Source organism: Theropithecus gelada, chromosome 3 (assembly GCF_003255815.1).
Source record: "Theropithecus gelada isolate Dixy chromosome 3, Tgel_1.0, whole genome shotgun sequence".
NCBI classification, from domain to species: domain Eukaryota; kingdom Metazoa; phylum Chordata; class Mammalia; order Primates; family Cercopithecidae; genus Theropithecus; species Theropithecus gelada.
The window spans coordinates 18,578,545-18,591,425 of NC_037670.1; the positions used below are offsets into that span (position 1 = coordinate 18,578,545).

The 12,881-nt window shown below is 51.6% G+C and overlaps 1 protein-coding gene across 2 annotated transcripts in view; it reads left to right on the forward strand.

Moving 5' to 3' along the window:
- Positions 1-5,933, forward strand: part of TSPEAR (thrombospondin type laminin G domain and EAR repeats) — a 216,278-nt gene extending 210,345 nt beyond the window's left edge. For both annotated transcript variants that reach the window (XM_025378923.1, XM_025378922.1), the window contains 2 exons: positions 271-372; positions 3,929-5,933. In XM_025378923.1, coding sequence (XP_025234708.1) covers positions 271-372; positions 3,929-4,082 — 256 coding nt within the window. In that variant the 3' untranslated portion in view covers positions 4,083-5,933. The remainder of the gene's footprint in view (positions 1-270; positions 373-3,928) is intronic.
- The last annotated feature ends 6,948 nt before the right edge of the window (positions 5,934-12,881 follow it).

Genomic DNA, 12,881 nt, shown 5'->3' on the forward strand with positions numbered 1-12,881 from the left:
TGCACTCCAGCCTGGGTGACAGAGTGAGGCTCCATCTCAAAAATAAACAAAATAAAATAAAATAAAATAAAATAAAATTTGAAATGTTTTTTAAGCAAACAACTAATTTACATTTTCCTGGAATACACCAACACATATGTGACTGTGAGAAAGTCATTCCCCACCTTGGCCCCAGCTCCTCCTCCGTGAATTTTGGAGGTGGCTTCGGGCCACCCCCCCAGTTCCGGCGATGTCTATTGTGTCCTAATATCCACCCACTTGTTCCCGCAGTGCTCTGGACTGGGAGTTTTTCTCGGTGGGAGAAGATTACTTCCTGGTCGTCGCTAACTCCTTTGATGGGCGCACCTTCTCAGTGAACAGTATTATTTACAGGTAATGAGCTGCCGAGGCCGGCTTCCTCCCCGCACCTTCCTTCCCCTTGGGGGCTCACCGAGGCCGGCTTCCTCCCAGTGCCTTGCTTCCCCTTGGGGGCTCACTGAGGCCGGCTTCCCCCCAGCGCCTTGCTTCCCCTTGTGGGCTCACCGAGGCCAGCTTCCCCCCAGCGCCTTCCTTCCCCTTGTGGGCTCACTGAGGCCGGCTTCCTCCCAGCGCCTTGCTTCCCCTTGGGGGCTCACCTCCTCTCGCAGGTGCCACTGGCTCACAGCGAGTCCCAAGTGAGGTGTCATTTCCCGAGACTGGCTGGGCCCAGTGGACAGCCCATTGCTGGCTGCACCTGTGTGGGGTCTGAGCAGCCCCTGCCCCAGGTGTAGCCACGACCCACGAGTGCTGGCGCTTCTGCCTTTGGATCCCGGCAGGGATGCGGTGTGTGGACATCCTGACGTGGGAGTCGTTGATATTTAATTTTTAGCTCATAGACACTGTGGTGTTCTCAACACATTTATTTCTAGGAGTTTTCCAAGTATTGTACGTTTAACGAACGGGGTTGGCTTTTTTTTTTTTTTAATTTTCATTTGCAGCTGCTCATAACAATCATTTTTTGTGTCTAGCCACCAAACCAAACTATCAGTTCTAATAGCTTCTCTTAAAAAGATTCTCAGGAGACTTAGGAATATACCTCTGAGAATAAAGAACATTTCCCCTTGATTTCTAGTGTTCTAATTGATTATTTAGCTTGCTTCCCTAGATAAAGCTTCCAGAACAATTTTGGATGGCGGCAGAAGCGGCAGCTGTCCTGCCTTACTCTAATTTAACGAGCACATCTGAGCATGGCCGTTCGATGGGCTGTGGGCCGTCCAGGTCAGGGCTGGGGTCTCCTTTGGCATCTGTGAGTGCGTGATGCGGTCCACCACGTTTCCTGCTGATGTCATGATTTATAGTGAGAGATCTCCTCGCGTTCTTAGACCCGATGCTGCTTGGTGATGTTGCAGAGTTATTTAATAAGCCACTGGCTTCCAATTGCCTATCTTTAAGCTTTTAGCATCTATAACAGGAAATGAGATTGCTCAGTGGTTTTCTTTCGGGGACTTAACTTGATCCAGTTTAAAATGAAGCCTAACGGTAAATATACACTGCAGGGTTTTCTAATTGCACCTGTGGACACTGCAGGGCTTTCTGACTGCACCTGTGGACTGGAATAGTCTGAAGAATAGGATTTTTCTCTCATTTCTGACAGCTGGGTTAAATTCGGTTATAAAACCATCTGGGCCTGGTAACTTTTTAATAATATCTCCTTTTTATTTATTTATTTTTTTGGGGGGAACAGGGTCTCACTCTGTAGCCCAGGCTGAAGTTCAGTGGCATAATCTCGGCTCATTGCAGGCTGAAATTCCCAGGCTCAAGCAATCGTCGCACCTCAGCCTCCCTAGTAGCTGGGACCACAGGCATGGGCCGCCACCATGCCTGGCTAATTTTTTTTCTTTTTTTGAGATGGAGTCTTGCTTTGTCACCCAGGCTGGAGTGCAGTGGTGCAGTCTTGGCTCACTGCAACTCCGCCTCCTAGGTTCACGCCATTCTCCTGCCTCAGCCTCCCGAGTATCTGGGACTACAGGCACCTGCCACCATGCCTAGCTACATTTTTGTATTTTTAGTAGAGATGGGGTTTCACCGTGTTAGCCAGGATGGTGTCAATCTCCTGACCTTGTGATCTGCCCGTCTCAGCCTCCCAAAGTGCTGGGATTACAGGCGTGAGCCACCGTGCCTGGCCCATGCCTGGCTAATTTTTGTATTTTTAATAGAGATGGAGTTTCTCTATGTTGGCCAGGCTGTTCTGGAACTCCTGACCTCAAGTGATCTGCCCGTCTCAGCCTCCCAAAATACTGAGATTACAGGTGTGAGCCACCCCGCCTGGCCATAAATACTATATTTGAAGGTAATGAGAAAAGGATGGACTTTACTTGATAATTCCATATGATTCGGGAGATTAGCTTCATGTAATCTGGAAGAAAACAAAGCTTACTCCACTTCACATTGTACACAAAAATAAATGTTAAATGGATTAAAAGTCCAAATGTGAAAAAGAAGAAAAGCTAAGGGCAGTTGCATAACCTCAGGGTTCTATGAAGAAGACAAGCCTGGAAGGAAAGGCACTGGGTCTGACCACCTGCATTAAAAGCTTTCTATAGAAACAGACATCCCATTCAAAAGCAAAAGACAAACTCTTTGCCACACATACAACAGAAAACAAACGCTTACAAACTAATAAAAGATGTGTTTTTAAATTTGGAAAAATGGACAAATGATATGAATAGGAATTGGCTGGGCGTGGTGGCTTACACCTGTAATCCCAGCATTTTGGGAGGTCAAGGCAGGTGGATCATGAGATCAGGAGATCGAGACCATCCTGGCTAACACAGTAAAACCCTGTCTCTACTAAAAGTACAAAAAATTAGCTGGGCATGGTGGCAGGCGCCTGTAGTCCTAGCTACTCGGGGAGGCTGAAGCAGGAGAATGGCGTGAACCCGGGAGGCGGAGCTTGCAGTGAGCCGAGATAGCTCCGCTGCACTCCAGCCTGGGAGATACAGCGAGACTCTGTCTCAAAAAAAAAAAAAAAAAAAAAGATATGAATAGGAATTTTTAGAAGAAAAGATGAAAGATGAACAGTGTGAATAAACATTGTAAGTGATTTGTCCTCAAAGCAAAACCCTGACAGGTTCTCCCCCATTTGTTTGGAGGCATTTTAAAGATGGGTAGTGGAGTGGGTGGGGGATCCTGGGGGATCCCACCCTGCTCTTTCCCATGAGAACAGGAGCCACCACGGCTTCTCCAGAAAGCAGTATGGAAGAATTTATTTTCATACTTTGATATTTAATATTTAATTAAATTTAAACAACTCGTGCCCTTTGATGTCGGCGCCCTGCCTTGGGGACTCCACGCCTTGGAAATGGGAGCCCCTGGGATAAACAAGTCCTTTTGAAGGCAAACCCTGGTGACCAGCGGCTGCCCAGAATGAGAATGAGGGCTTGGGGCAGCCCCTGACGTGGGGCTGCAGAGCAGCGGGCAGAGAGCTGGGCTCCTGTGTCTGAGGACAGAGGGGCTCCCGCCTGCGTGGTGGCCTGCGTGTGTTTGAGGGGGACCTGGGGAAAGTCACGTACCTCACGATTGAGGCTGACCCTCAGAACTACACATGTGGGGGTCCCTGGGGGCAGGATCTTGGGTGGATAGGAGGTAGCGCTGGGATCTTGGTGAGATCTGGAGTCTTTCCTCTTCTGGGCCTCAGCCTCCTGCTTTGCAAGATGAGAAGGCCCTCGTGGCCCAGAATCAATCTCTCTCTCCTCGTGGCCCAGAATCAATCTCTCCAGAGATGGCCCAGAATCAATCTCTCTCTCCTCGTGGCCCAGAATCAATCTCTCCACGCCGTGCCAGTGGGGGATGGAAGAGGCTTGGATGTGACCCAGAGCTGCTGGGTCCCTGACAGCGAGGGTGGGAGCCCGGGAAGAAGAGCCACCCCGCAGAGCCCAGGCTGACCTGGCTGCCGCTGTCTGCCCCACAGGTGGCAGGGCTACGAGGGCTTCGTGGCGGTGCACAGCCTCCCCACCGTCGGCTGCAGGGACTGGGAGGCCTTCAGCACCACGGCCGGCGCCTACCTCATCTACTCCAGCGCCAAGGAGCCCCTCTCCAGGGTCCTGCGGCTGAGGACGCGCTGAGGCCGCGGCTATCCAGGAGCAACTGGGGTGGCCAGGCGGGGCGGGACCCCAGCACCTCCCCCCAAGTGGCCCTGGACATCCAGGTGGGCCGAGCCTAGGGCAGCCCAGGCCTGGGCATCAGGCAGGGTGCAGGTGGGGCCATCTGCAGCCCTAGTTTGGGCAGGGACATCCATCCACCTCTGGGTCCTTCTGAGCCACAGCCCCAGTGACAGTCTGGGTCTTACAGGTGGAGGCCCAGAGCCCCTGCCAGCACTCGCCCATCTGAGTGTCAAGCAGGATTTCACTGTCAAGGAACCGTTTCTATAAACTTTTACCTCAAACAACAGGACCTCGGCTTGTGTCCCCGCTCCTGCAGTGTGCGCCCGGCCGCCTGAGCCAGTGTGGTGCCGTCCCACCATTGCCGCCACCTATTTATTGTGTTTTATCTGAAGGGAACTGTATTTATATTGCTGTTCACAAAAGCACAGGTGCTACTCTCTCGGCAGTGGGTGGGCACAGCCCCTCACCACGGACACCTCCCTGTACAGGGAGAGGCGTCCCTCCCAGCCTCAGTTTACCCATAAATGCACTGGGGCGAGGTCAGAAATCACAAGCCTGGGCATGGCCTGGGTCGCACCCTCCCCACGGCCCCACCCACAGGGACCTCAGCTTCTGGGCCCGGGATGTTTTCCCCATTCAACAGCATTTTAACCACATGTCCTCCAGCTGACTGGGACTCAGGCTGCGTGCCTCCGTCTGCCTGTGTGCTGGCTGTCCTAGCGCCCTGGTAACAGCATCCTCTGCCGGCTCTGCTGTGGTCATCTCGTCTCTGCAGCCAGGAGAGCTGTTTGTCCATCTGTCACAGGCAGCGAGGATGAGAGGGGTTGATGGGCGCAAGGCCCCGGGGCTCCTCCCTCTTAACCTATGTGGATGCCAGAGAAACCCCTCCCCCATGAGAAGAGGCTCAGATAGCAGCCCCCGGGGCCATGCAGCCCAGACCAGACCTGCCAGGTTCTTGCAGGAACTGTACTCCTGCTTCTGCGACACAAATCGGAACAGCAGCGGTCCTGAGAGGGTTTACAATTTGCTTTTTCCGCCAATCAGAACTGTGGACAAAACTTCCTGTTTTCTACACCACAGCTGTCTGTTCACCTTCAGCTCAGAGAGCACTCCTGACCTTTCATAATGAAATGGAAGCCTCCCCTTGTCTGGCAAATAATAAACTCAGTGTCTACTTTACCCGGCTTTGGGACCTTCGTGTTTTCCCGGGGCTCGCTGTTTTCCAGCCATCGCTGTGGCCAGTGGAGAGCCACTCCCCTCTGGGGCAGTCTCCGAGAGCCTCCTTCCCCTCCGTCCAGCCAGCAAGGCTTTCCCAAGTGTCCTGGGCAGGGGGTCGGACCCTGCTTTCCACCAAGTCATTCAGGGGCTCCTGATCACACACGATTGGCCTCACTGGGTCAGCACTTGTGAAAGGAAGATAAAAACTCGAGACCACAATTCACTCAACCAAGAAGAAAAAGTTAAGCTGCAAGCTGAGTCCTGCAAGAAGCTGCCTTTCCCTTTGCCCCTAAGCAGACAGCGACAGACGAGAGGGTCAGCATCTCCACCAGTGACTGCTCTGTGTGCATCTTACCTCATGGAAAGTACCGATTTACTGAGCACGAGATAAACAGGTAACTGACCGTTCCCACCTGCTCCTTTTCTCCTGCAGCGTGGGGCAATCAGTCATGTGACCACACCCTCCTCCCTCTGCCCCCTCCAGCCAGCTTTTGCCCTTGACTGAAGGCCTCAACATCATCTTGGGAGAGAGGCACAGACCTGTCTCCTGGGTGCGTCCTTAGCCTTGACAAATAAACCTCTCCATTGACTGAGGCCTGTCTCCGGTACGTTTTTGGTTTGCAGACTCATCCACGCGCTTTCCCAGCTGGGCCTTGCTCTTCTCCTGTTTGGCTGAGTAATTCGTTTCTGTTTATGTGAGGCTGATGGTGCCGCAGCTGTTCCAACTCCCATCCCTCAGTCAGATCCCCTCATTCCCCAAACTGTTCTAGATTTGGCATTATTTTGGAAATCAGAACCTGGCTTGAGTAGCTGGAACTCTAAGAACTTCTGGGTAAGTTACCAGACACTCAGTATTTGGAGTGCAAAACTGAAAGTGGGTGAGCCGGGTCTCAGTCAGCTTCGAGGGGTATGATGCCAAGGCTGAGGATCTGCCCGGGAGAAAGCAACACCAGTCACAGCAGGACCTGTGCCCGGGCCTTTTCCACAGAGCGTTTTGAGGTGCTGAGTATTTAAAAGGGAAGAGAGGAGAGGGCAGGAAGGGAAGGGGAGAGAGAAAAGCGTGGGTAGGCGATGAGGCGAGTGGTCAGGTTCCTGCGAGGCTTTTATTAGCGCTCACTGAGTGCACATTACAAGTGAAGGGTGTGGGGGAAGAGCCCTTTATGCACTCACCTGATGCTCAGCAAACCTGCATCTTCCATCAGGTAGAGTGGACACAGAGCAGAAGGAAAAGCCAAGCCTGAGTTTGTCTCGAGCATTTAACCAGAAGTCATGGCTGGAGACACAAAAGCCCCTCCTTGCCTATGTAATTTTGTTCTTTCACTGCTTTAAACAAGCAAGAGGTGGTTTATATTCCTTTAGCGGCTGGTGGTGTTGACTTTGTGTTCCTTAACAAAAATAAAAGCAAGTCCTAGTCTTGCTTTTGTCCCACACTCGCGAGGATCAGCTGTTCATCGACACTGCCAGGGTGCGGGAGGCCCCTGGGGAGACACACGGCCGGCCGTCTTGCAAGCTGTCTGTTCAGAAACAGACCGGTTCTCCTGAAAGGCAGGTTTTTGCGTGGCGCCATTTCCAAGTTTTCCCTTTCCCTTTGGAATAGTGAGCTTGGCATCTCAGGATTCTGTTTTCCTTTCCCGGGAGGGAGCAGCTCCAGGCGTGGGCTGGCCGCTGGCCTTCCATGCCCCCTCTTGGATGGAATCAGTGGGCCTTGTGCGCCTGCCCACCTCCCCAGTCTTCCCCTGGGGTTGGGAAGAGCGCTTTTCTGTCTATTAGCCGTGATTTCAAGCCAACGCTGGAAAAGCTCTGATTCCCTGGATCGTGGGGAAGGCCCTCTCTGGGCACCCCAGCCGCACATAGTTCGACCACCTCTCCCGGCCCCGGGAAGCGACTCCGGCGTGCTCTCCTGAAAACCTTCCTCGACTGCAAGTGCAGTCAGTGTGTTTTGTCTTGTGTAACTGGAATCAGAACCTTTTGAATCCTACCTGCAAATTTATGCAAACAATATGCAAAACCTTGTGACAAACATTGGCAAAGGAAGACCTTTTGCAGGTGAAGCACAGCTGCCACCTAATGGCTCTCAGGAGTGGTTTGGGGCAGTGGCGCAGGTGAGAACTGAAGCTTGGTAGGAGTCTGCAGCGGTGGTAGGAGGTGTTGGGGTCTTCCTCCTCCCCTGCCCCCCAGTGTGGGAGTAGCCAGTGAAAGTGCAGAGTCAGGGGCTCCCTGTCTCTTCTTCACTGTGGAGGCATCGTCAGAGCTGGGGAGAGGGCAGGATCCCTTAGCCTCCCTTCAGGCCGTTCCTGATGCCACATCTGGTGTGAGAATGAGTTTGAGAAGCCCCCAGGCCCCCGACCTCCCTATGCTGTCACACTCACGTCAAACTATGCTGTGTTAGCATTAACTTGACATCACAGCATTGCGATTGTCCCCCGGGAGGTTAAGCTTTGTGGATCTTAGTTTTCTGTGACCTCTCTCTATCATGGAACCATCGAAACTCTACATCTTAACATCAGAAGGTTCTTTCACGATCATCTGGTCCAATCCCTTTGGGGACCAACACACGAAGAAGTGGCTGACCCTGGTTCAGCCCTAAACCGGGGCCCTAAATCAGTCACCACCTCTCCAGGTGACACTACTCACCGAATGGAAGGCCTCACAATCTGGGTACCACTTGAGATGTGGTGGGAGCAAAAAATAGTTGTGTTATTTTAAAGGGTCAAGAGTGACTTTGTAAATCCATGCCCCTGTCATTCCTAGAAAGCTATGTGGCTTATGGGCACCACCAGCTTCTCTGTTCTTTACAAACAGCTGGGCAGTTGGGCAGGCCGCATTGGTTGCTCTTAGGCTTGTAAATAACCTCTGGGCTGTCCAGAGCTGTCACGAACTGTCCCGAGTTCTATCCTGTGGCTGTTCGTAGGCAATGATGAAGTTGGGTTGTGGGGAGGAAGAGAAAGAAGGGAATGGTGGAATGGGCTGTGGGGCCGATGAGGTCAGCATTTATTGAGCACTAACTCTATTCCTGCCATTATGCTGAGTGTCACCCAACATTAGCCCCATTTTACAGTTTGAGGAAATTGAGGTTCAGAGAGGTTAAGTAATTTCCCCAAAGTCTCACAGCTAATAAGGAAGAAGACTGAGGTTTCACACTTGAGGCTTTCTGATTTCTGATTTCTCGTCACTACTGTGCTCACGGGGCGACGGTGGGGAGAGCGCCAGGTTTCCAGGAAACCTCCAAATGGCTATGCAAACGTTGACCTTCTTACTTCCCGCTGCTTGGATGACCGGCTTCGATGGGATTTTTAGCATCACAGTGGAAGAGGAGCCAGCAGAAGAGCAGGGCCAATTCCTGCACTGGTCAGGATGTGCCTCATCTTGCCCACGTCTTCCCGGAGCTGACACACAGGAATTTTTCCAGCAGGCCTAGCCTGAGGGTGCTGCGGCTTTAATTTGGTGCTAGTGCAGGCAGTTTTCAGGCTCAGATAAAATTTCCTTTAGCTGTTTATTTATCCTCCCAACAAGCATTCTGTAGACACCTCTTCTGTCAGTTCTTGAACCAATAGGCGTGGTCCCTGACCCAACAAATGGAGCTCCGATTCGGGGATGCAAAACCTGAGTCCAGCAAAGCCTCCTGCAGCTTCTCTGGGGCAGTTTTCACAGCTCTTTTATCTTCCCCACTTCTCCATTGTTGCTTTACCAACGGGGCCTCTGCCACCAGGAAGCGGGGAGGACATGGAAAGGGGCTGTGCGGCACTTGGTTGTGGGAAGGATGTGGAAGCCAGGGGCTAACCAGAGGTTTCGGCAGGATCTGCGAATCTTCCCTTCTCTCCCATCCCTGTGGTGCCGTTTCGTTAGACACTGAAGCTGGGCTCATGATCTAAGGGCCACGGTTCACTTAAAATTCCATCCCAGGCCTGGTGCGGTGGCTCACGCCTGTAATCCCCACAATTTGGGAGGCCGAAGCAGAGAATCACCTGAGGTCAGATTTCGAGACCAGCCTGACCAACATGGTGAAACCCTCTCTCTACTAAAAATACAAAAATCAGCCAGGCATGGTGGTGCATGTCTATAATCCCAGCTACTTGGGAGGATGAGGCAGGAGAGTTGCTTGAACCTGGGAGGTTGAGGCTGCAGTGAGTTGAGATCCTGCCATTGCACTCCAGCCTGGGTGACAGAGTGAGTCCCTGTCTCAAAAAAAAAAAACAAAACAAAAAAAAAACTCCATCCCAGCATCCTCAGCTGGAATAACTGCCACTGGCTGCCCCAACGGAATTAACAGATGCTGCCACCAGCCCTCCTGACCTCATTGGACAGAACCGCATCCTCAGCAGACACGAGCTCCTCCATCCCGAGACAGCCGTGCTCCTGTCTTGGAGTGGGAAGTCCTCTCATGTGGAGTCTGAGCTTCAGACAGGGAAGGACAGGGGCCCTTCCTGTACTCCCATCAGTATCCACCTAAGAGGAAGAGGCTGAGGCATGAAGTCTAACTTAAAAAGTGACCTGAGCCAGGGTGAGGACAGCAGCCCAGAAGACTCACACCCACGTACGCCTGGCCGCGAGCTTCCTGGCCGCGAGCTTCCTGGCCGCGGGCTTCCTGGCCGCGAGCTTCCTGGCTGTGAGCTTCCTGGCCGGGGGCTTCCTGGCCGTGGGCTTCCTGGCCGCGAGCTTCCTGGCCGTGAGCTTCCTGGCCGTGAGCTTGCTTTCTTTGGCCTTCATTACTGGCAGGTTTTTAAAGGCAAAAGAGGGGAACATGGAGCAGGCTGACACAAAGCTGCTTGTTGGGAATCTCGCTGGCTCACAGAAATAACACTGCTGAGCTGTGTGGTGCAGGCTGCAGCATCCGGTGGGCATGATTTGTTGGTTAGCGGCTCCTGGTGGTCATCACACACAGCTCCTGAAGATGAACACACAACTCAGAGGGCGTAGGACGGGACTCCTGTCCCCTCTCCACGTCTCTCTGTGCCCAATCATGTAAAAGGACTTGTGTTCCTCACAGAACAGTTCTTTTCTCATCCGGAACCCCATTTTCTGCTTTCTTTGAGTGTCAGGATGGGGTCCCCTGGAGAGCTGCTTGGAGAGGCAGGAGAATCCCAGGAGGGGAACCGAAAGCACTTAGGCAGGTGCAGCAGCTCGCATCTACAACCAGCCTTACAGAGCAGGTCACTGGGGCTGAGAGTGGGAGGAACCAGTTCCAGTCCCGCACATGTATTCCCCAGACAGACCTGGCGGGTCCCATCCCCAGAGATTGGGGGGCATAACTGCAGGCAGAAGGAAAAGCCATGGAAAGCATTCATCCCTGCACGAGCTCAGGGCTCACCCTTGGGAGATGCCGAGCGGCAGAAGTGCCTGGAAAATGTGTGCAGAAAGAGTGAAAGGAGCAGAGGGTTCCAGGTTTGGCTCTGGTAGAATAAGAGGATGATCTGGGGGGATGGAGACATAGACCCAAATGGTAACGGGTTCAAAAAGTGAGACTTGAAGACGGAAACAATGACATGACCCTGAGAGTTTCTTTCTAGTTCCTGGCTTCAGGCGTAGGGTTGTGGTTGATGGGTGGGTGTGTACACACAGGCAGACACGTGTCCTGTTGGGAACGGGTGCTCGGTGTTGCAAAAATCAACACTGAGACAAAGGATCTCTCAGCAAGGCTAGTTTAGTTTCTGCAGAAAGGGTGCCGCTCAGTAGCAGTCTTGCCACGAGAGCACACACAAACAAAAGAGACAGGGTCATTTATAACCTGACGCGTCCACCCTCCTGCTGTGTCCGGTTTCCATCGGCTGGAATGGGACCTCACATCTGTACTAGACCCTATTAGCTAGCAACTTAGAGCTTCCCAAAAGAGGCAAAGGCAGAGGAGAACAAAGGAAGAGAGGAAGTAACTTGTGGAATGCCGAGAGAGGGAAAAACACTTGCAAATAAGGAAGAGGCTATGACCTAATGCTTGCTTGGACCGGTTCAGGCATGCCAGGGCAAATACCTAGGCTAAAATGTGGGAGCTAAGAACAGAGTATATTGATTTCTTTATTACGGCTAGTAGAATTTAAGCTTAGCACAGGTCTTTGAGTAAATTTTGCTTCTAAGAGAGGTTACTCTCTATTCTGAATTAGACTGGGAGGAAAATCCCTTTGAAGAGGAACCTCTATTTCATTTCCTACATGTACCTTCTGTCTTGGACTTTGGGAAGCTGTTCTCTGGGCTGAGGACTGTCCGCTAGGTGAAAATATCAGGGAAGGTAATTGTTGCTTTTTCTGCCTATCGCCAGGAAGTTGGACTTTCATAAAACTCTAGTGCAGGTTCACTACAGCCTGGAGGGACAAGCACTGGGTTTTGCTTTACTCAGCCCTGCCAAACTGTGTGCTCTAGGACAAGCCATTCAACCCTTTCAGTTGTGCTATAGGAAGAATCAACACCCATCATGCAGGACTCGTTTAGGGATTAAGAGGGAGAATCACCAGGAAAAGGATGTGTGATCTGTAAAGGGCTGTCACCCCCTTGTGATGGTGACAATGATGTGGTTAAACCCTGGACGGTGGGTGTGCATCCTTGCCTAGAGCAATGGTGTCCACAGGGTCATCCTTCACAGGGAGGAGAGGTACCGACATCGTCCAATGCTTGACACAACCAGACCCACACACATTATGCACAGATAGCAACACTGAGGGTCTCGGTGACAAATGAGTGGAACATATGGGGGTGGGGCTTTCACAACCTTGACAGCAAAAGTAAGGCAAGTTATTTCTGTTCAGAAACACAAAGCCAACAGCACCAGCAACGAAAGGAATGCAAACTGCATCTTCTTGTTTAAAGCAGCAAAGGAACAAAATTACATAGGCAAGGAGGTGCTTGTGTGTCCTCAGCCATGACTTCTGGTTAAAAAGTGCACACAAACCTCAAAGACATTCAACACCCTCACTTCAATGCCTGATGGGATGCGTTTCCTTAAGAAAAAATTCCTGGGAGGTGAACAACACTCACTGGGGCCTGTTGAGAGAGGGCTGGGTCAGGGGGCGTGGAGAACATTAGGGCAAAGAGCTAATGCATGCTGGTCCTCATGCCTAGGTGGCAGGTTGATAGGTGCAGCAAACCACCATGGCACACGTTTACCTATGTAACCAACCTGCACATCCTGCACATGTACCCTGGAACTTAAAATATATATATATAAAATAATTAAAATTTTCAAAAAGAAAAAAGAAAAAAAAATCCTAGGGGCCAGGTGCAGAGGCTCATGCCGGTGATCCCAGCCCTTGGGAGGCTGAGGTGGGAGGATGACTTGGGCTCAGGAGTTCGAGGTCAGCCTGGGCAACAAAGTGAGACCCTGTCTCTCCAAACATGTATTTCTTTAAAAACAGAAAAGAAAAAAAAAAAAATCCTAAAAATAAAGCAGTGTCACACTTTCTTCTGTCTCATCTGAGCTTTCTGTTTCTATCCTGTGGAGAAAATCTCTAGACATTACCCATTACCTTTCAGTACCCGTTGGTACTTCCCAGGCATGGAGTGGGACAGGGTAACTAATTTTTCTGAGTGCGTAATCATTCATTCACTCAGTGTTTA